This window comes from Corythoichthys intestinalis, chromosome 2, assembly GCF_030265065.1.
Source record: "Corythoichthys intestinalis isolate RoL2023-P3 chromosome 2, ASM3026506v1, whole genome shotgun sequence".
Taxonomy (NCBI): domain Eukaryota; kingdom Metazoa; phylum Chordata; class Actinopteri; order Syngnathiformes; family Syngnathidae; genus Corythoichthys; species Corythoichthys intestinalis.
The window spans coordinates 17440131-17465136 of record NC_080396.1 but is presented as its reverse complement, the minus strand read 5'-3'; the positions used below and the strand labels follow the sequence as shown (position 1 = coordinate 17465136).

At 39.3% G+C, this 25006-nt stretch overlaps 1 protein-coding gene across 11 annotated transcripts in view; it reads left to right on the top strand.

Moving 5' to 3' along the window:
* LOC130906897 (myelin transcription factor 1-like) overlaps nucleotides 1-25006 on the top strand; it is a 122388-nt gene that overhangs the window by 54289 nt on the left and 43093 nt on the right. For all 11 annotated transcript variants that reach the window (XM_057821626.1, XM_057821670.1, XM_057821652.1 and 8 more), the window contains 4 exons: nucleotides 4756-4890; nucleotides 11011-11101; nucleotides 11324-11437; nucleotides 21707-21921. In XM_057821626.1, the coding sequence (XP_057677609.1) occupies nucleotides 4756-4890; nucleotides 11011-11101; nucleotides 11324-11437; nucleotides 21707-21921 (555 nt within the window). The remainder of the gene's footprint in view (nucleotides 1-4755; nucleotides 4891-11010; nucleotides 11102-11323; nucleotides 11438-21706; nucleotides 21922-25006) is intronic.

The following is a 25006-nucleotide window of genomic DNA, read 5'->3' as shown; positions in this document are numbered from 1 at the left end:
ATGCCCGTTCAGACTGCCTTTGTCCATTGAGACCGTTCAAGTATCACGCATGCGCACTAATTCGCAGTCCGAGATGCGCTCAGCAAAGAGACCCGCATGCGCAGAAGCATCAAAACAAATGACACATGCTAGCCGTATGTCATTCCAAAGTGATCATATTTTGATTTCCAAAAAGAGGACACAAATAACAGACATTAATAATCCCCGTTTAGTCTTATATTCAAAGTTTATATGGACTGATAGAACGCATACACACACACACATGAGCCTTGACGTGTGTGCGTGAAATGACGTGGTTGCGTCAGTTTGCCCCGACTCGGCCATGTGTGCAATAATGAAATATTGCTCATTCGGCGCACAGAATGAAAATCGAAAATTGTAAGGCTTATTCTGTTCATTTTAGTTTTTTTTATGACTGTGGTCAAGCCCGCTTCATGCTTAAAAGCAGAGTTCAAGCTAGGCGCTAATGCCCACATGGCTGCCGTTCTCCGTGCCTCTTGCTCTTTGCTGACGTAATTGCTGATTGAATTCCGATTTGGGAGTCTTGACAGTTCAGACTCCCAGTCACGCTCTGAAAAAATGTGGCCCAAATCGGATTTGATCCACATACAAAAGTGACTCAGATCGGATTTGAAATGGTCCACTTCTATGCGACTTGTCCCGTACAGACCGTCAAGTTAATGCCAGACTCGAGTCGGGAAAACACGAAAAAATCGGATTCGTGCATTAAGACCTGTAGTATGAACCTCGCCTTAGTGTGTGATGATCACTTAGCATAGACCTCTAAAGAGCATACAACAGGAGAAAAAAAGTCTTAAATGGCATTATTATGTGAATTAGAATCATATTTTGAGACAATTCGACTATATACAACAATTTAGCAAAGCGCAGATGACGAGAAATTAGTCTTTTAATCTGCCTGTTAGCCACGCCTACCATTATAGGGCTTTAGCCTCCCCAACAGGTGATGACGTCAGCGGTAGACTGGGCTCATCGGTTTTACTATTCAGCCCATTGAGGGGGAATTATTCAGAACGAAGAGAACGAGACGAAGAGAGCTGCAAAATGTCATTGTTTCAGTCTCTCTACTCCAATATTTTTACAGGGTATTTTTTTTATCCAAGTATTTTTCCCCAATAGCTATATAAATGGCTTGAGAAGGACCAGTCAGCCCGTCGAGGGGGAACTATTCACAACGAGGAAAACGCGACGAAGGGAGCTGCAAAATATCATTTTTTCTGTCTCTTCAATATTTTACAGGATATTCTTTTTATCCAAGTATTTTCCCCAATTGCTAAATAAATAGCATGGTCATGACAAATAACAGTCTTGTGCTAAATGGAATATGAAATAATAAAAATGCATTTATTCAGGATGACATGGCAAAATTACTCCATAATGGTCAAAATTTTCGACTTCACTTTTACTGTTGCACCTCCTGAGCGATATTTTATGATACCTAAATCGGACATATGTCATTTCCCTTCCCCGGCTTCGAAGAATGTAAACAAACCAAAAGGTGTGACAGCTAGCCGACATGCTAACCCGAACCGAGTGATGTTTCAAAGTCTTCGAAGCGGAAAATCACACATAACTAGCCTGGATTTATTGACATGACGACTGGGTTGTCGATTGTCTTCGCGGATCGGCAAACCGCCCGGCGAAGAGCAATTTACAGTTCGTTCCCCGGAGGAGGGTGGCTGCAGTTGTTGTGCAGCTGACGTGCTGCTAATGTGCATGAGGAGAGCTTTTTACATGCCTATCAATGATCAAACGAAAGTAGTCCTTTATTTAAAGAAAGTTTGTAGTGTTTACTTTGTAATCGCTGTATTCGTATTTGACATAATACAAAACAAGATGTTTACTCACTTCCTCGTAAGTCCAATGGTCCCACAGTAAATATCCACGGTGAATGGGAACCTTTTGAAACTCCAAAAAGGCGCATGCGCCTCTCCCTCATACAGAATGATTTTTCTGCAGCCGTTTGGCTGGTGAGATGCGAAAAGTAAACGTATTAATCCGCAAAATCAGCTGAATCCTTCGTCCTCATACACAACAGTACGCTGTATAGTGAAGAGGACGTCTTCTACCGTACATGTCACAGCGCCCTCCTCCTCAATGCTAGACCGAAGCCAGAAGTCACTCATTTTCATGGCGCGGGATTCAAAAAACTAAATAAATATAGCGGAGAGGACATTGCACTGGTGAGGGAGTGAGGGGCAGCACGTCAATGAGTGACACAACCAGACACTGCTACGATGCAGGCTAACTACATATAAAATGTCAAACTTTGTGTACATTTGACGGAAAGTATTGTACATTTTTGTGTGGTCAGATGAAAACTGGCATTAGACTCGTTATGTTTTAGTCTCCCAAAACACATTTTTAGCTCATTATTGTCTCGTCATCATCATGAAAAAGTGTTCGTTGACGAAATATTTTCGTTATTGTCATCGTCGACGAAAACAACACTGATGTCAATTTTTATTTAAAAAATTTTTTTTTTGCTTGTGTTGCCAACCACATTTTGAATCACAAGCAAGCTTTAGAGGGAAGTTGAAAAAGGAGCCTGACAGTCACAGACTAATGATGTAGAAGTATTAATGCATTGTATTACAAGCATGGACACAGAAGAACTTCAGCTTTTAAGTCAAAGTACTTCTGTGCTTAACTTTTTTTAATTAATTATTTGGCTGCCATTAACGGCAATAGACATCTGATGCATTTTGGCTAGGAAGGTTGGCACTCGGCCTTGTCGATTCCCATCAATGCCAGTTAGGTTTTGTGTTACTTTTTGCTTGATTTTTGTTCCTGAAGATTGCACAGTAAATAGTACAGTAGATATGGGACCATCTATTGAATAACTATTATTGTATTCAACAAAATGCACATGTAATTCAAAGTAAAGAAGATGAGGGCAGGGTTAAATGAGGCGGCAACACTTCAGCAAGAAAGTGAAGTACAAGTTGTTTGTTTATGTGTTGATTGAGCCTTGTGCTTCTCAGTTGGCACGTTGCCCTCTCGTCATGCTCCTCTTACTATCAACAGTGGTGTTATTACATGCCTGCTAGTGTTGCCCTCTCCTTGGCCTCGCCTCTCTCCTGTGGTGACGTTCTTGTACTGCTCAACCTTAATTAGGGGATGCATGTCTCATTAACATTCAATTTGAAGGCCAATAGAGCATCGCGCCACCCTCTTACTGCTCTTTCCTTGCTCTGACGCCAATGGTGCTACACTGCTTTCCTCCAGTAGCAGAAATGACAAGTTCGCTGGGAGGGCTGGCATTGAATGATCATGTTTCAGCACCATTGACAGCGAAAGAACTCCATTTTGACTTGGATCATTCGCTGCCAGTCAAATTGGATTGGACATCTATCGCTTACAAGTTCATTATATAAAATAACATTAAGGCAGTCACAAGAGTAGGAAGTTTGTTGATCTGTTTCCTTATTTTATGTTTGAAGTGGTAATATGCTAAAGTTACTGTTTAGTCAATGTATAAACAGTTCATTTTTAGAGCAACTCTCGTTCATCTATCAACGTCAATGGCAGCCAATGATTTAATTATGTATGATGTTGTTGAGAGACTGTTGCATTCTCACCAGGCACAGTATAATGAGATCCAAAATGAGAGGTGGAGCATTACAAAATCTAAAAATGGTAATTTTTGTGCCCATCAGAGATGTACCGTATTGGCCCGTATATAAGACGGCCCTGATTATAAGACGACCCCCTCTTTTTCAAGACTCAAGTTTGAAAAAAGACTTTTTGAACACCAAATTAATTTTTATGCAGAAAATAACTACAGTACATCCGAAACAAATGATTATAACAATATATTTGAGAGAAAAAGCATGTTATTTTACCTCATTCAAATCTTAACATCTGAACATTTAAATATGTAAACTAAAGTGCAATCACATTCCTAAATGAATGGCTTTTGAAATGTGAATAAACCGATATATTGTGATTAAACAACAAAATTGCAATAACTACATTAACCATCAAAATGAAGTCTAACTGAAACTAGTCTTGAAGCAAATCTGAATAAGGAAAAACATTGCAATAAAATAAATAATGCAAACTGGTTAAACTTGAGAGTAGCTGAGATCTGTCATGACAGAACATCACTTCAATGATATCTGGCGCCATCTAGCGTCGTGAATGGGTATAATGTCTAGACCGCAAAAATAAGACGACCCCCTCTTTTTCAGCCTTATTTAAATGCAAAAAACACCGACTTACATTTGGGCCAATACGGTATTTATTTTACGTGGGTCATGTTTGCCTTAGAAACTCTTTAAATTTGTATTCATCAGAGATGTAAAATATCAGGTATTCTTTAGTGCAATTCCGCACCACCGCAATTTACTGCATGTCACCACAGATTAACATTTTGAATAGTCCTGGGAATAGTGTTTGAAAAGGAACATTTATTAGACCAAACTGCTGGTTCAACTTTGACCCGGTTATCTTACATAATATCTAAACATTTGACTTAGAAATGTCATAAAGGTAGTTATGACAGTGTCACTGCCTGTGAACAGATAAACACAAGATGCAAAGAGCGGCTACAGATGGTGCTTTAGCGCAGTCAAAACACCAAATACTGTATGTCTAGATTTCATGCTCAGCCAAGCAGACTGTCTGATGGCATTAACCACTTGCTTTTGTCCTCCTTTCTCATTCCATCTTCCTTTTTTATCCAACTTTGCTCTCTTCTTCCTCAAACCTACGCATGGTCTCGCTATTTAGAGAGTATTCGGCCAGAGAAGAGGGAAATCAAGTGTCCCACCCCAGGGTGTGATGGGACCGGTCATGTGACTGGCCTTTACCCCCACCACCGTAGCCTGTCAGGCTGCCCTCACAAGGACAGGATCCCGCCTGAGAGTGAGTTTTCTTCTTGATGAACTGTGACTAAAACCTAATTATCTTTACGGTGACACCAAATTGTATTCACAGAGGTCGATTCAGTCTGATTTCATTTCCAAGTGTTCCGTCTGAAAGGTTGCTTTGGTCTCACCCACATACTGGCAGCACATCCAACTGAGCGGCGCTGCCGAGATTTTGGTAGACTAACATTCTGACAACTGCGCATGTGGCTATGTTAGGTCCAAAATGTACCTAAAATGTAATGTTTGTGCTATACTACAAATGAGCAGAGGTGGAAAAAGTCCCAAAAGGATCTAGTCAAATAAGCTTAACTGATTAAAATTTACTCAGTAAGAGTAAAAGCACTGGTCAATCTGCCCAAACTAGATGTAGCTCATTAAAAATTTACTCAAAATTTGTTTCTTTGTGTGTGAGAGGGGGCACATTTTTATTGCAAAAAAATTCTTTTTTTAACTGCTGTACAAAATGGGGAGTACAAGCAAATCAAACAGATGTAATGTCAACTACTTATAAGATCAATAGTAACAGTTCCCAATTTTGCAATACTTGGAGTGTTATATACTTTGATTTACCGTATTTTTCGGACTATAAGTCGCACCTGAGTAGAAGTCGCACCAGCCATAAAATGCCCAACGAAGAGGAAAAAAACATATATAAGTGGCACTGGAGTATAAGTCGCATTTTTGGGGGAAATTAACTTGATAAAATCCAACACATAGAACAGATATGTCATCTTGAAAGGCAATTTACCGTATCGGCCCGAATAAAAGATGGGCTTGATTATAAGACGACCCCCTCTTTTTCAAGACTCAAGTTTGAAAAAAGACTTTTTGAACACCAAATTAATTTTTATTCAGAAAATAATTACAGTACATCTGAAACAAATGATTATAACATATTTGGGAGAAGAGCATGTTATTTTGCCTCATTGAAATCTTATAACTGAGCATTTAAATATGTAAACTCAAGTGCAATTACATTCGTAAATGAATGGCTTCTGGTTTTTGAAATGTAAATAAACCAATCTTTTGTGATAAAACAACAAAATTGCAATGACTGCATTAACCATCAACGTGAGGTCTAACTGTAACTGTAGTCTTGAAACAAATCTGAATAAGGAAAAACATTGCAATAAAATAATGCAAACTGGTTAAACTTGAGAGTAGCTGAGATCTGTCGTGACAGAACATTACTCCTCAATTTCAGCATTCGCTTCAATGATATCCAGCCCCATCTAGCGTCGTGAATAAGTATTGTGTATAGACCCCGAATATAAGACGACGCCCACTTTTTCAGTCATATTTCAATGCAAAAAACACTGTCTTATATTCGGGCCAATACGGTAATATAAAAATACACGAGAGAAAAACATGCTGAATAAGTGTACAGTATGATGTTACATGATGCATGAACAACGAAATGCGAATATACTGTCTTCACCAGGACGCTACGGCTCGGTCCTGGCTATACAGCGAGCTAAACTCCCATATGACGATGCTGGATATACGTATAATTTGCTGACTTTATTTTGGCCGTCGTTATGACACCATCATTTGAAGAGTGAAACTAAAAATAGAAATAATACAAATAAATTTCGTCCTCGATACCAAACAGGTTCGCATCAACGTAAATAAATGATAATTAGCTGCTATTACAGCAATGACACAAACGGTTAGCATGCCTGCGCTAGCATTAGCACATCGTTCAAACAACCACACAACTGGCTCTAAGTGTCCGATCGCGGGTGGAAAACACAACAACAACAACAGAAAAGATGATAGACACAGGCGTTACCTCTGTAGAGATATTTTACAAGCATAAAAAATGAATGTTGGTTCGCAGCCGTGTTTCTCTCACTCTCTCTCACTCACTCGCTCAGACGCTGCGTAGCTTTCCGTCTTCTTCTGCGTGTGAGCGCTCTTCTTCAAGTACTGCAAGTGCGTCCCCACTTGGGCGTAAAAGCGCCACAAACTAAAAGCATGCATTTCAATACAAAAAAGTCAATAATACAATTGAACACACATTGCCAAAGGCAGAACGCAAACGTGGCCATAGCTATTAAGAGTTATTCAGATAACTATAGCATAAAGAACATGCTAACAAGCTTACCAAACCATCAGTGTCACTCCAAAACACCTAAATAACATTTGAAATTATATCATAATTTGTTAATAATTTCACATGTAAGTCGCTCCTGAGTATGAGTCGCACCTCCAGCCAAACTATTAAAAAAAACGGTGATTTATAGTCCGAAAAATACAGTATATGCTTGCAATGTCTGTGACTGTTATAGAGATCACATATATACAGCTTGATGTCTGGTGCGGCCATTTGCATCAGTGCCAGTTGATAATCAGCAGTCAATGAGGCGTGTACTTTGATATACAGGTAGTCCCCGGTAGTCCCCGGTTTACATCGTACTCGACTTACGTGATTTCAACTTACCTATGCTGGAGTCTCATCCACCGTTTTGTCTCCAGTCGTTTTTTTTTTTTTTTGTCGCGTTAACAGTAACTTATTGTACCTCACAGTAAATCATTTTTCACGTTACTTTATTAATATGACGTTCTGTCCTCACTAAACATGAAGTTGTTCAGCTTTACAGACACCAAACAAGGCATATTGTTACACATATGTACACTTATGTTCAAAACGACACACATTTTAACAATAAAAACACTTGACACAAAACAATTGGTCTTTAAACGTCCATCTAGTCTGATCAATATGTAAATTTAGTTGATTAACTTAGCCTATTTGCCTAACAAAAGTCCGCTATCTTAAATGTTGCGAATGCTAAGGTATTTACAATTCTCATAGTAAATGCATACACATGTATTAGCTGAAACAACTTCCAGCCTGATGCGGGCCAAACCATAACTGTCCTTCATCCATGTCAGACGTTGCCTGGCACCCCCAGACTATTCTCCCGGTATTTTTCAAACACTGTGAGAAGAGTCTGGGACCTATTTTCTGATTGGCCTCTTGAGCCAGAACGAAGTCATCCGTGCAATCAGATTAATTTATTTGCGTGACGTGTTTTTAAGGAGCAACGTCCATCTTGCGCGTTGGAGGTCTTGTCCACAACAACACAGATGGTGAACGGGAGAGCTGAAAATATGTTCCAATCCGCAGTAAATTCAGTTTTAAATGACCAAAAACACATCGAGTCGCTAAAACCAACAGTCTTTCTCGCGCTAGCCATGTTGGATAAATGGATAAACTTCTCCGTTTTCCGCTCTCCTCGTATCTTTATTCCCTCGTGCTAGAGTTTCTTGTCGCTTTATCAGCGGCATGTTTGCCCGTTGCTGATTGGTCCACTCCGCTGTCTGTTTGCTGTGGCTTGCTCCACCCTGGGAACTTGATCCGCCGATCGGTCGCCAGACTCTATAGCTGGAACAGCGGTGAGTCTGGTGTACCAGGCAATGACAGACCAGTCTGCTCCTCAGTCATACAAGGCAAAGAGTCCAGCCAGACCCAACGCTGCCACCAGAAGGCAGTGTATCCTCCATCGTGAAACAAAATACAATACTTTTGGACTTTTTAGATAGTTTTTGAGATTTAGGGGTTACTTAAATGGTTAATTCTGATTTACACGGAAATTCAGATTACGTCACCAGCACAAGAACGGAACTCGTTGATAACCCAGGACTACGTGTAGTATAGATTGTCAAAACTGCTTGGTTTGTCATAAATGTCAGAGATTCAGTGATTTTACTCAATACTAAAGAATATTTATAACACTTTCTCAAAATCCAGACAGAGTCATAGCCATGTTAATACCTTTTGTTTTAAATAAAACTGCATGTAAATCTGTCAAGATTTCAGCGAGGTAAGAGTATTCTTATTGAGAAAATCCCCTCACCTTATGTCAGCTACAAGAGTCCCATCTAAGAAGTGCCCCAACACAAGACAGTCGACTGTTACTTAAACTGCCAATTCTGCATTTACACATCTATATACTGTATGTGAGAACGTCTTTCTTGACACGATAGGGTTTCTACTACCGGTATGCGTTGCTGTTTGGCGCTGCAGTTATATAAGCCAATCAGAAATACAGAAAACTGTACTGGCATGCAGATTAGGAGTGGGAACCTCTTGGTACCTCACCATATGATACGATTCGCGATACAAAGCGCACGATAACGAGGATCTGACGATATATATTCTAGAATATTCTACAAACAACTAATAAACAGAAAAACAACTTCTGCTGTGAATTGGAATGAGTTTATCACTAGTAGACGTCCAATCCATTTGAAGTGGGAGGGTGGCAGCGAATGAACGAATGTTCATTCGCTGCCACCCTCCCACTTCAAACGGATTGAACGTCTATGGCCATCAGTGGCAGCATATGCCAGGCAATGAGGTAATTTTGGGCTATTTAAGGTCATTTACCTGTTGATTTTCAGTTACTTCCTGTTGATTTTAGGGGTATTTTATGGGTCACTTCCTGTTTGTTTTGAGTTACAGAACAGGAAGTGACCTGGGAATCGCCCAAATGAATACGCAGTGACTCAAACTCAACAGGAAATGACCTGTAAATGCCCTAAAAATCGGACAGAATGACTGTGAATGCTCTGGTTTCGAATGAACAAACGTTCCCAGTCTAAATGGATTCGGCGTCGTGCACCGTCAATGTGGCCTTAGAGTTAACTGAGACACTATTATGGTGGAAGATTTTGGTAGCAACTTGTTGGTTACTTTTTATTTTTTTATTTTTTTGACATTGACACCTTTTTAAAACGATATCTCGATTCTTGGCAGGAGCATATCGATAACCTTTTGTGATAAAAAGTATCACGATATATCACTATTTTGGTATTTTGTCACACCCCTAATGCAGATACATCCTCCCTCAACTCTTATCTTCTTATTCATTTTTTTTTTTTTTTTACTGTGTAATGGAAGCGTTTTAAAATGGAATTGATTGAATTAATTCTAACAAAATTTACTTAAGTAAAAGTAAATTACTGATTTTAGAAAAGACTCAAAAAAAATAAGAAAAGTTTGAAAAAACCACTTAGTTACAGTAACAAGAGTAAACGTAATTCGGTATTTTCCACACCTGCAAATGTGTCAGTTCTGAATTTTCGCATATAAGTCCCACCCTTCAAATATTAAATAATCCACATGCAATTTACTAAAACATGCGGTTTCCACTTGTCCTGAGAACAAATATTGAAAAACTAAAAAAGAATGCATGAAAAAGTAAGTCACGAGTGCCTATAAAATGCCTTTGTCTTAACAATGATTAAATTGAATCTCAACGAAGAGCTAAATTGATATTTAATCCTAGTTTTTTTCATTATTTGTTTCATATCTCTAAGTGTGGCAACACTATAAGCAATAAAAATTCATATACAGTATGTATTATTATTGGTGGAACATACTGTATGTCCCACATGTACGTAACCATGTTACCAGTGAGACACAATACAATGGACTTCAGTTTTCCAAAAGGATAGACTGAGCAAATTTGTCTGTTTTCTTCTTCTTCTTTTTTTTTTTTTTGCTGATAAAATAGCCTTGATTTAAAGTCTCACAGTCTGATGCAACCCTGTTTGTTATGCAAATGACCAGAGTAAGACAATTATTTCTTTTTTTCTCTCCTTTATTATTTACATAATTAAGTTTGTCCTCTTGGCCAACTGCAACATCTAGTTAAACAGCTAGCTTCTACTCCAGAGAAAAAGCTAACATTATTATGGACTTGCAACCCTTTTCAATTTTACCCTGTTAATGTGATTATCTCAAGTATTGTAAATATCAAATAAATCATGTAATAAAAATGTTTGCCATTTAACTGTAAGATGAACTAATCAAGGCAATGTGGTTTATTAACAATTACTAATGAATAAGTGGCATAAAATCAGAAAAGTGAAGCCAAATGTATTAACCATCAAACTGCATCATGCATGACTGCAATATGAAATAAAACTGAATTAAGGTAATCTGCTGTGTATTACTGTTGAATATTACAATTGTAGTAGATTTACGAGAAGAACGTGTGTCCAACACTTGCTTTATTTTACATGCGTTGTTGTTGTCACACAAAAATGAAATGAATAATTGTGTATTCTTTGGCATTTTGCATGTGTGCTCACGTGTCTTCAGTTCTGGCCATGCATGAGAATGTCCTGAAGTGTCCAACACCTGGCTGCACCGGTCAGGGCCATGTTAACAGCAACCGTAACACGCACCGCAGGTATGCACACATAACAGCGCCGAGTATGTGCTTACATGTGGTTTTTTTTTTCATATGTTGGCAGTGTTTTTTTTGTGGGGTTTTTTTTTGTCTTATTTGCAAGCTCATATGTTTATGCATGCAGTGCAGCAGTTGTGTCAGTCCACATCAGAGTGGTGCAGATTTACACGGTCAGCATTCTCCCGCTAACTATTAATCTTTCTCCTCCTCCGACCTCTCAAGTCTTTCGGGATGTCCCATCGCAGCAGCGGAGAAGCTGTCCAAGAGCCACGACAAGCAGCTGTCTCAGCCTGGCAGCGACCTCCTCAAAGGAAGTCCCAATGACAGAGTGCTCAGGTGTGTTAAGCTGAACACATAAATAGATAATTGCTTGTAAAACTGAATTAAATCCTGCTGGTATCTTAAATGTTTAATGCTGTTGTTCACTCTATTAATTTCAAATATAATGTAGTAAAGCATTTTTAATACTCATTAACGTGTAACATTTGTATTTATTATCATGTCTATAAATACTGGTGTATACAGTATATGGCGGAAAACACTCAGGTGACTTGAAGTTCCGCTCTGAGACCCCCAATTGGGCCAAATTCCAAAATTGTCCGATATGCATGTGTGTTACATCATTGGAAAGCTTAAAATCTCCATTTTCTGAGGGAAGAAAAATTATGAACGGGAGGGCATTTTTATTTTTATTTTTTTTAATGTTTTTTAAACAGCAAAACCCTATCTGGAGGTTAGAGCACGTGAGAGCAGAATTACAGATGCCGTGACTTTAACGAATTATTATCGCGCACTTACCTTGTTTCGATCCAAAAACTCCATGTCGCATGTATCACTGAGTGTCAAGACACAGCTGTGAATGGCCACAGCTGCATTTTTTGGGAATTGTATGGGAGAACCATGGTAATATAACAAGGGTCGCGATGCAGAAATCGCAGACATCAAGGAGTGGTAGAGATATTCTTTTTCATACATTTACTCTTTTAAACGTTTTTTTTTTCTTCTTTGTTTGGATCGATTATTTATTACCTAACATATCGGGGAAAATGCGAGAGTAACAAAAAAAATACAATTAAGCGATAGTTATGAGGCAGATACCCGTGACTTTTTTACAGACACCATTTTTTTCACTGACGTAATTTGTTTAAAAGTTTGAAATATGCGAGTGAATAATTTTTTGAAGTCATTTTTTTTTTTTTTTTTTTTTTTTTAAACAAAATATCGGACATCAAATAATGATTCTAAGCTAAAAATGACAGACATTTTGAAGAATAAATATAATTATTTACCTTCTTTTTAACGCTGGGTTGAAACAAAAGCGGTTGCGCGACGTCTGTAAACAGGCGTTTCCAGGCTAAAAGGGACAAATTAAAAATAGTTCGGGGGCTTAATGGGCCATGAATCTGCTATGGCAGCATATAGACATATTGTTCTATCAAACACAACAGTTCTGCAGTTTATTTTATAGAGGGTTGCAAGAGCAGACACTGCTTTTTCAGTCTTGTCTGTGTTTTCTGCTATTTGTAAATCATGAAAACAGAGTCTAGTAACTAAATACTAAATAACATTTATTATGCATGCTTAGCTTTTTTCACCTTTAATTCTTTGGTTTTGGTTCGGAACACAGGTGTCAAACTCGTCGCCAGCAGGCCAGTTTCGGCCCGCAACATATTTTTGGGGGGGAATGCCCCTCAAATACCAAAACTGCAGATAGTAATCAGTTAAAAAATGTTATGATATCGCAAGCATTTGGTTAGCAACCACCAATTTAAAATACATCGTTTTTTTTTTTTTTTTTTGCCAACTTTTTTTTATTTTTCATTTTATTTTTTATTTTATTTATACACATTTACAAACAAAAACGGGCTCACACATTTTCAACATTCTAACAAGAAACCACAAATAACACTCCCTATCATAATATACACATTTCTACTTGTTTGCCATGTTTGTACTCATACACACGCGTCACTACACAACATACACCCACCCACACACACACACACAAACACATACTCGAACACAGGGCTTTACAAAGAAATATTAACTTTCTCAAACAATGAAAACATTTTCTTCAAATCTTCAAATTGAGAGCTTTTTGCTGCTTTTTTGCCAACTTCTATTACTTATTTTGATCTGTACAGTGATCCTTCACTACTTCACGCTTCAAACTCGCGCCCTCAGTCTATCGCGGATTTATTTATTTATTTATTTTTTTTCAATTAAAAAATGAATTAATAAATGCAGTATTTTATAGCGCTGTCCCGAGCTCTCACTCTTGCCGCTTTTCTTGAACAGGCAGTGCACTGGAGTTGCTTATTAAAGTTAACGATGATTGATAGATGTGAAGGTTTGATCTCGCCAGAGACGCTTAGAAGCAATGTTCAGCTGGAGGGAACGTAGCTTGGAAGCCAAACCTTCAAAGCGCGGCATGTGTTAATTATCGTTTAACTTATCAAACAGTTGCTGTGGCAACTCATTGTGTGTCAGTGAGCAGCTTGAGCAGATTTGAGTGGACTCACTCAATGAAGCATTTAATTAGGGAAAGCATTTTTCTACTTTATTCTTGTTTAGAAATAATTCGGTGGGACAGCAACCTGTTTAAACTTATCATGATTATTACATTTGAAGTGCTTAAAAACTATTTATTACAATATTTATACACAGAAGTTTTTTTTAAATTATAATTTGGGGGAAAAAAGAGAAAAACATGTCTTGTATGTATCTCTTTCCAATGCTAAATCTGAATAAATACATTGAACACACGCGAAAATATATATAGTAAATTTTTTTTGGGGGGGGGCACTACTTCACGGTTTTTCACTTATCGCAGCAGGTTGCGGTCCCCATTGACCTCAAAAAACGAGGAATCACTGTATAGTTAACCACAGACATCAAATTGGTTTTGTTGGTTTGATTGATTTCGAGCAATAACAAAAAACAACAACAAGAATGAAGAAAAATATAAAACAGGAATGATGACTATAACAGAAATAGTAACAATACAAGCATGTGTAGCTCAAAAAGGAGTGGGTAGAAGCCGAGCTTTTTTTGGGTCCCACCCCCATTTCACTCCAAAAATTCCATAAGAATGCAGTCACTTCCCAATATCATCATCATCATTGTCGCATCATCACTATCACTGCCATCATCGTCGTCATCACCACTGTCCCCATATATTAATCGTACATCAAAATATATGTAATAACAGCTTTACCGGTGCTTATGGTGATAACCATTGTTATTGAGATGTGTGTTATTCACTACCCAATGTAGTTTGTGGGCCTGCTGCAAGAGGGAAGCAAACCCCAGGCAACAGGACCACTCACTCTAAATTCATTTGAACTGGGAGGGCTGGTATTGAATGCTCATGTTTCAGTGCCATTGACAGCGACAGAAGTCCAATCCATTTGACGTGGGAGGAACTGGCAGTGATTGTTCAGCCAATGAGTTACACAATCGCCGTGGGAGGGACTGGCAGTGTTCGTTCAGCCAATGAGTTACAGTAATTAGTAAATTACTTTAAAGCAGTTTTAACAGCGGGGAGGTTGTTGATCTGTTGTCTTTAGTTTTAGTGTTGTCAATGGTGATATCCCAAACTTACTGTGTGGTCAGTGTGAAAACAGTTCATTTTTAGACTAGATCTGGTTCATCTATCACCTTCAATAGCAGCCAACGAGTTAATAATTTCATACATTTGTTTTTGCAGTGTTGATCGCTCCCTAAAGTAAACTGTAACTAGAATGTGGCATGTGACAGAAATGAGTTTGACACCCAATTTGGAACAATTCATTGGACCAATCATTATTAATTAGTCTCTTTCCTCTTTTACACTTACCACACGATGATGAAGAAATTATTTCAATCGATCCCTGACAGTGGCAATCACGGCATTGCTGCATTTTGTGACAATTGTAATTTGGGCTGGGTATTGCAACTTGAAGCATACTGTGATATGATCCAATACGGCAAAGGTATATTGGAATATACAGTGCAATATATTGGAGAATGCTTGTCAAACGTTTTTTTAATGTTTACAGAAAAAACGGAAATCTTTTTGTTGAACTAAATGGAGAATGTTTATGTAGCGCATTTATCTACATGGTTACCATGCCCAAAGCAATTTACATTAGCTCACATTTACCCTTTCACGCACACATTCACACACCAATGGTGCTGCTGCCATGCAAGGCGCTGCCAACCCGTAGGGGGCAAGTTAGGGTTCAGTGCCTTGCCTAAGGGCACTTTGACAGCAGACAGTCGTAGCCAGGAATTGAACCACTGACCCTTCGTTCAGTCCCAGGACAACTCGAGCTACCAACTTTCCCACGGCCACCTCACTAACTAATTATATTTATTAAATGCTACAGTGCCTTGCAAAAGTATTCGGCCTCCTTGAACCTTGCAACCTTTCGCCACATTTCAGGCTTCAAACATAAAGATATAAAATTTTAATTTTTTGTCAAGAATCAACAACAAGTGGGACACAATCGTGAACTGGAACAAAATTTATTGGATAATTTAATCTTTTTTAACAAATAAAAAACTGAAAAGTGGGGCGTGCAATATTATTCGGCCCCCTTGCGTTAATACTTTGTAGCGCCACCTTTTGCTCCAATTACAGCTGCAAGTCGCTTGGGGTATGTTTCTATCAGTTTTGCACATCGAGAGACTGACATTCTTGCCCATTCTTCCTTGCAAAACAGCTCGAGCTCAGTGAGGTTGGATGGAGAGTGTTTGTGAACAGCAGTCTTCAGCTCTTTCCACAGATTCTCGATTGGATTCAGGTCTGGACTTTGACTTGGCCATTCTAACACCTGGATACGTTTATTTTTGAACCATTCGATTGTAGATTTGGCTTTATGTTTTGGATCATTGTCCTGTTGGAAGATAAATCTCCGTCCCAGTCTCAGGTCTTGTGCAGTTACCAACAGGTTTTCTTCCAGAATGTTCCTGTATTTGGCTGCATCCATCTTCCCGTCAATTTTAACCATCTTCCCTGTCCCTGCTGAAGAAAAGCAGGCCCAAACCATGATGCTGCCACCACCGTGTTTGACAGTGGGGATGGTGTGTTCAGGGTGATGAGCCGTGTTGCTTTTACGCCAAACATATCGTTTTGCATTGTGGCCAAAAAGTTCAATTTTGGTTTCATCTGACCAAAGCACCTTCTTCCACATGTTTGGTGTGTCTCCCAGGTGGCTTGTGGCAAACTTTAAACGAGACTTTTTATGGCTATCTTTGAGAAATGGCTTTCTTCTTGCCACTCTTCCATAAAGGCCAGATTTGTGCAGTGTACGACTGATTGTTGTCCTATGGACAGACTCTCCCACCTCAGCTGTAGATCTCTGCAGGTCATCCAGAGTGATCATGGGCCTCTTGGCTGCATCTCTGATCAGTTTTCTCCTTGTTTGAGAAGAAAGTTTGGAAGGACGGCCGGGTCTTGGTAGATTTGCAGTGGTCTGATGCTCCTTCCATTTCAATATGATGGCTTGCACAGTGCTCCTTGAGATGTTTAAAGCTTGGGAAATCTTTTTGTATCCAAATCCGGCTTTAAACTTCTCCACAACAGTATCTCGGACCTGCCTGGTGTGTTCCTTGGTTTTCATAATGCTCTCTGCACTTTAAACAGAACCCTGAGACTATCACAGAGCAGGTGCATTTATACGGGGACTTGATTACACACAGGTGGATTCTATTTATCATCATCGGTCATTTAGGACAACATTGGATCATTCAGAGATCCTCACTGAACTTCTGGAGTGAGTTTGCTGCACTGAAAGTAAAGGGGCCGAATAATATTGCACGCCCCACTTTTCAGTTTTTTATTTGTTAAAAAAGTTTAAATTATCCAATAAATGTTGTTCCACTTCACGATTGTGTCCCACTTGTTGTTGATTCTTGACAAAAAAATTAAATTTCATATCTTTATGTTTGAAGCCTGAAATGTGGCGAAAGGTTGCAAGATTCAAGGGGGCCGAATACTTTTGCAAGGCACTGTACTACAAACAAATTTCAGGAATTATAGCTAACTAGCTATAGCCATATAGCTAGGCCGTTGATGTTTAAAACAACCACAATTTTTTAAAAATCATGAGATTATGATGACTGTAGTTGTGTCTGTTTTGCCCAATTCCATGAAGTGTCTAGTATTCATTGTCTATGGTTACGGTTTGCGTCAAACGACAATCACACGAATGCATAACCATGACCTGTGACATCACATGGTAAGATGGCATCTGTGAGAAAAATTGACGACGCAAATATAGTGGTACCGCAACATACGATCGCTTCGACACACGATCTTTTCTACATCCGACGTAAAATTTGACTCGCCATTTGTTTCTACATCCGACGACATGCTCGAAATACGACGACAAAACAGCACCGCATAACATAGCATAACATTAAACTGTGTGGACATGCCAACCTGCAAAACTACTGCAGTCAGGCCATCCTCCACAAAGAAAAACAAAGACAAGCTAGCCGTCCCTCATTTGGATTTTGACTGAGAGTGCAAGTCCCTTTATTAAAAAAGCAAATAAATAAATACATAACTGAGCTATCCAAGATTGGGTCCACTTCAGGGGAACACTGACGTGAACATGAACTGACATGGAAAAAAAATCTGAAAGAAATCACACATCAGAATTTCATGAGAATACTTTGGTTCGGGGATGTTTCGTATGCCTCAGATGTAGATGGGTCCTTGGATATCTCAGATTATCACCAGAACCGATACACATGAAAGTTAGTATAAATCAATACAGATTTATTTTGCATTAGTCATTTAGCGTATCAATTCATTAGGTTCATATTGGTGAGAAATGTAGCCCTGACCCCCGTTCAGTAATCTGTTTTGTCATATTAATGTCCCGTTCCAAGCAGAAAGTGTTCATGCAGGTTATGCTGTTATAACGTCCCAAACCTACACCCGTGATGTAGTACTAATATAACTGTTTTTATGACAATTTACAGTATTTAGACTCGAAGGCTGATGGCTGATAAATGAGTTTGTGCGTAGATCTTGATGTTACAGTGAAAAAAATCCTTTAAAGTAACTGTGCAAATATTGCATATGCAGTACCCAGATTATGCAGTACCTAGATTGAGACAAATGTCTGAGAATATATTACCTAGTGAAATGCATGCGCGAGTGTATGGCATTAGCAGTGGAATGACAGTGACATTTCAGTGCAAATTTGAGTTGAGTATGGTGACAGCGCTTAGAAAGAAGCTGTCTCTCAATCTACAGTCCCTGACAAAAGTCTTGTCGCTTATCCATTTTGTAGAAACAATTGCTAATCACCTGACTTTTAGTTATTCAATTAGTTTCAGAAATGGCACATATGAAAGCTAAGACCCTCCCAAATGATGTTGAGTGTACAAAAATAAATTTGTTTCACTGAAAAAAAGATGTATTTTTTAATGAAGACACAAAGGTCTAATTTTGGAAAGACAAATGATTTGTTGCCTACAGAAAGTAGTGTGAAAACTGAACAAAAAATGTACTTCAAATACACAAATATGTTACATAACATAAGCAAATTAAGCAGTGGTGCTGTAAGATCCGAATTTAATATTTTGTATGACTTCCATGGGCTTCGGCAAGGATTCATACAATTTTTTGATGAAGTCATCAGGAACATCAAAGAAAGCAGTCTTGCATGCCTCCCAGAGTTCATCAACATTCTTGGGTTTCGTCTTCCACGCTTCCTCTTTCATCCTACCCCAGACATGCTCAATGATGTTCATGTCTGGTGACTGGGCTGGCCAGTCCTGGAGGATCTTGATCTTTTTTGCCTTGAGGAACTTTGAAGTAGAGATTGAGGTGTGCGATGGAGCACCATCCTGCTGCAGAATTTGTCCCTTTTTGTGGTTAGGAATGTAAGAGGCAGCTAAGATTTGTTGATATTTCAGACTATTTATGTTGCCTTCCACCCTGCAGATCTCTCACACACCCCCACTGGATATAACCCCGACCATGATTTTGCCACCACCAAACTTCACTGTTTTCTGAATGAATCTCGGATCCATGCGGGCTCCAGTAGGTCTCCTGCAATATTTGCGGTGACTGTGGTGTAATTAAATAGAAGAGTCATCTGAAAAATCCACCTTTTGGCACTTTTTCAGTGTCCATCCTTTTGACAGGCTGTGGGCTTTGGCAAATGCCACACGTTTTTTTAATTGTCTTTTCTTTAATGCTGGTTTCTGGGCACTAATTCGACCATTCGCTTATGTCATGTTCAGGGGTCGCGTTAACCGGATATTTTCCGTCGTTGACGGGTTTTTAAAACGGTGACGGAAAAAACTGAAGTCCGTCCGTCATTTTGACTGGTTGCAATTCACACCCCAGACCACAGGGTGACGAGTTAGCATATTAATTAGCTATTGTCTCTCTTAATGCATGACGTCGTTGGCTCTTCTGTCAGAATATTGTAGCGTCACCGGGGTCTGGCGGCGGCACCGTGATTGACACATCAACGCGAGGTCCTTATTGGTGCACCCGGTGAGCCAGCGCGTCATCCAATTGATGGACAAGATTGCCGCCTGTGTATAGACCCCAATCACATGACGTCACAACTCCGCCCCCCTGACTGGAGCCGCCATATTGTGTGTCAGCTCGTCATGTTTACACATTACCGCTACGTACATGCCTCCTATTACGGTGTGTTTTTCTGCTCGTTAATATTAATAATCAAAATGGTGAAGGCGTGTGTGGCGGTTGGTTGCTGTAACAGAGAAGACAGACGGAGAGACTTGAAGTTCTACCGTATTCTGAGAGACCCGAAGATGAGAGCGAGATGGACTGCTGTAATTCGACAAGAAATCTGGGCACCAAACGATCACCACAGACTATGTAGTAGTCATTTTATATCTGGTAAGATGCATTTCATATATATTTAGAAGATTTTGGGCTGACAACCACAATTAAGATCATTGTGTGACGTTGGTGATTGGGGTCTATATCGTTGCCTCTTTTTCTTTGGGGGCGGAGTTGTTGGCGGTAAGCAGAGTAAAAAGGGACAAAAATACCACGACTTCCGTGTCTAATTTTTCGCCGCCAAGCAAGCGTTACAATATTAATTAAAAATGAATGAAAACTAAATACTATTGAATATGTCATCATTATCATTTTAAAAATTTAAGTGACGGGTAAAAATAGACTATGACCGGATTTTTATGACCCTGTCAGTCAAAATGACAGACAACGAAAATGTCTAGCGCAACCTCTGGTCATGTTACATATTTTTTGTATTTGAAGTACATTTTTTGTTCAATTTTCACTCTACTTTCTGTAGGCGACAAAACTTTTGTCTTGCCAAAATTTGACCTTTGTCTTTATTAAATGATAAATCTTTTTTCAGTGAAACAAATATATTTTTGTACATTCAACATCATTTGGGATGGTCTTAGCTTGAACCATTTCTGAAACCAATTGAATAATTAAAAGTCCGGTTATTACCAATTGTTTCTACAAAATGGATAAGCGACAAGACTTTTGTCAGGGACTCTATATTCTCAGTCAAATATTGGCCAGCTCTAATTGTGATGTTGGTTGCTGGGATCTTTCGCGGCTTAGAACCTCGCTCGAGGATTGTTGATTTCAAGAAACTCTTTAGGCAACCACTCGGGTGGTCTAATCATTAGTGCCACTGTGTTAACACGAGCATCTCCTTCTCACCATTAATCTCCCCAGCTGGCCAGGCTCCCTCATTATGGCCAAAAGAATGATTATTAGCATAAATGAGACATCTGTATTATGCTAAGTCCGTGCGCTTCCTCTTTGGTATTTTAATTAATAACGCAGTGAAAATGCTAATTATTCAAGCCAAAGGGGGCATTGTTGGGGGTCACATTAAAGTCGAGTCTTCTGTTAAGAGAGCTAAGACGTGTGTGTTGCGTAGATTTGTAACGTTTGCCATTCATTCCACGTTTTAATGTTAATGTATATGAAGGATCAAACCTCCTGTGATATCTGCTCTTGAAAAAAAAAAAGTCTTGTTAGACCCTCTTCGCATCTCTGACAGCATCGTGCCTTCAAGCTTGGTCATTAATTAGCATGTGACGGCAGACCAGGTCTATACATTATGGATATGGAATGGAAAGAGTGGAGGAAAAAAAGGGGCTGGGCCAAAGAGGGTGGATAGCGCAGAGATAAGGAGGGGGATGGAGGAAAAGAAAAAGATGGGGAAGGTGACCCCACCCCTACCCTACCACTCCCCCTACTGTTTTTCCATCGGCCTCCGCTTTTCTTTCCCCTCCTCCCCGCACCCTTCTTTCGGCTCTATCAGTGGATTTACGCCAACAGGTCTGACAAAAGCGCTGGCTCTTTAGGAAAACGAGAGGGCTTAAAGCTCATAAATTCCATGCTGTACAACATGCAAATGTGCCCTCCACTGATAAGAGAGCTTTTAATCCAGCAACACTCCCGCTAAGTACACTGTTGCCCTATCTTCCCTCTCTCACTTTCACGCTGTACCTCCCCTCTTTTATTCTCTCATTTGTTTTTTCGGTGGTGCCGATTGGGTGACCCTTTACTCCATTTTCTCCTCTGTTCTCTCGTTAGTGTTTTACCCTCACGTCTGCTCCTTGTCACCCTCATAGGCCCATGTGCTTCGTAAAGCAACTGGAGATGCCCCAGTACGGTAGCTACAGGCCCAACATGGCACCAAGCACACCCCGCGCCAACCTGGCCAAGGAGCTGGAGAAGTACTCCAAGGTGTCCTTCGATTATGCAAGCTTTGATGCTCAAGTGTTCGGGAAGCGTATGCTTGCGCCAAAGATGCCCACCAGCGAAACCTCACCCAAAGCCTTCAAAAGTAAGAAAAGATGGCCTCAGACAAAAACTGTATTCAGAAAAGTCTTTTGGTTATGTTATGTTTGCTAGTAGCGGGAACCTCTCGGTACCTCATGACACGATACGATTTGCGATACAAAGCTCACGATAACGATGCTCGTGACGATATGGCGATACAATTTGTAGAATATCCTAGAATGATTTTCTGGCCAAAAGCTAATAAACTGAAAAACAAGCTTCTGCTGTGAATTGGAGTGAGTTTATCACTGGTAGACGTCCAATCCATTTGAAATGGGAGGGTGGCAGCGAATGAACATTCTTTCATTCGCTGCCATCCCTTCCACTTCAAATGAATTGAACGTCTATGGCCGTCAGTGGCAGCCAATGCCAGGCAATAAGGTCATTTTGGGCCATTAAAGGTTATTTACAGTTGTGGTCAAAAGTTTACATACACTTGTGAAGAACTTAATGTCATGGCTCTCTTGAGTTTCCAGTTATTTCTACAACTCTGATTTTTGTCTGATAGAGTGATTGGAACAGATACTTCTTTGTCACAAAAAACATTCATGAAGTTTGGTTCTTTTATGACTTTATTATGGGTGAACAGAAAAAAGTGATCAAATCTGCTGGGTCAAAAATATACATACAGCAGCGCTAATATTTGGTAACATGTCCCTTGGCCATTTTCACTTCAATTAGGCGCTTTTGGTAGCCATCCACAAGCTTCTGGTTGAATCTTTGATCACTCCTCTTGACAGAATTGGTGCAGTTCAGTTAAATTTGATGGCTTTCTGACATGGACTTGTTTCTTCAGCATTGTCCACAAGTTCTCAATGGGGTTTAAGTCAGGACTTTGGGAAGGCCATTCGAAAACCTTAACTCTAGCCTGATTAAGCCATTCCATTACCACTTTTGATGTGTGTTTGGGGTCATTGTCCTGTTGGAACACCCAACTGCGCCCAAGACCCAATCTTCGGGCTGATGATGTTAGGTTATCTTGAAGAATTTGAAGGTAATCCTCCTTCTTCATTATTCCATTTACTCTCTGTGTAAAGCACCAGTTCCATTGGCAGCAAAACAGCCCCACAGCATAATACTACCACCACCGTGCTTGACGGTAGGCATGGTGTACTTGGGGTTAAAGGCCTCACCTTTTCTCCTCCAAACATATTGTTGGGCATTGTGGCCAAACAGCTCGATTTTTGTTTCGTCTGACCACAGAACTTTCCTCCAGAAGGTCTTATCTTTGTCCATGTGATCAGCAGCAAACTTCAGTCGAGCCTTAAGGTGCCGCTTTTGGAGCAAGGGCTTACTTCTTGCACGGCAGCCTCTCAGTCCATGGAGATGCAAAACACGCTTGACTGTGGACACTGACACCTGTGTTCCAGCAGCTTCTAATTCTTGGCAGATCTGCTTTTTGGTGATTCTCGGTTGAATCTTCACCCTCCTGACCAATTTTCTCTCAGCAGCAGGTGATAGCTTGCGTTTTCTTCCTGATCGTGGCAGTGACAAAACAGTGCAATGCACTTTATACTTACAAACAATTGTTTGCACTGTTGCTCTTGGGACCTGCAGCTGCTTTGAAATGGCTCCAAGTGAATTTCCTGACTTGTTCAAGTCAATGATTGTTCAAGTCAATAATCACTCACAAGAAATTGCTAATTCGTGTTTCTGTATGTATATTTTTGACCCAGCAGATTTGATCACTTTTTCTGTTAACCCATAATAAAGTCATAAAAGAACCAAACGTCATGAATGTTTTTTGTGACGAAGAAGTATCTGTTCCAATCACTCTACCAGAGAAAAATCTGACTTGTAGAAATAACTGGAAACTCAAGAGAGCCATGACATTATGTTCTTCACAAGTGTATGTAAACTTTTGACCACAACTGTACCTGTTGATGTTCAGTTACTTCCTTTTGATTTGGGGGTATTTCATGGGTCACTTCCTGTTGATTTTGAGTTACAGAACAGGAATTGACCTGGGAATCACCCAAATGAATAGGCAGTGACTCAAACTCAACAGGAAATGACCTGTAAATGCCCTAAAATGAACCGCAAGTGACCTGTAAATGCCCTGAAAACCCACAGTCTAAATGGATTGGGTGTCGTGCACCGTGAATGCAGCCTTAGAGTTAACTGAGACACAATTATGGTGGAAGATTTTGATAGCAACTTGTTGGTTCCTTTTTATTTTATTTTTTTTTAGATATTGACACCTTTTTAAAACGATATCTCAATTCACGGCAGGAGCATATCGATAACCTTTTGGGAAACAAAGTATCACGATATATCACCATTCCGTATTAAAAGTGATGTGGTGGTTTAACCCTTTATAGGACTATTTGGTTAAAATTAGGTTAACACTTTACAATAAGGGTTCAGTAATTAAAATTAGTTAATGCATTTTTAGACAATAACTAATGCTTAAGTAACATTACAATAATTAATATAATTGCTTATATAACGTTTATTAATATATTAATTAACATGAGTTAATGCATTATTTAAAGTATTAGCTAATGCATTAGTTAATGCATTAGTTCATGCATACCCAGACGGTAACTAATGGTTTGGTAAAATAAAAAAAAATATATAGGCCTATATAGGGTAAGGGTTAGGGGTTTAGGGTTTATTAACTTAGCATTTATAATTTCTTAGTTAAGGGACACGTGCTAGACTTTACAATAAGGGTCCAAAAAGCATTCAGTAATAGTTAATAAAGGCTGGGGGGGGCTTGAATCATTTATAATTTCTTAGTTAAGGGACACATGTGCTACACTTTACAATAAGGGTCCAAAAAGCATTCAGTAATGGTTAATAAAGGTTAAGGGGGGGTAACTTAAGCATTTTTAATTTCTTAGTTAAGGGACACATGTGCTACACTTTACAATAAGGGTCCAAAAAACATTCAGTAATGAGTTATTAGGGTTAAGTAATAATTATGAAGTATGTTCACGTGAAATAAAACCATACTTAAGGTTAGGTTAGCAGCACCCAAGGACTCACAGAGCAATGTTTCTCATTTTGAAATAACATAATCACTAACTACTACCAGTATATATGTATATATTATATATTTTTTTAATTTGACCAAACTATTAGTT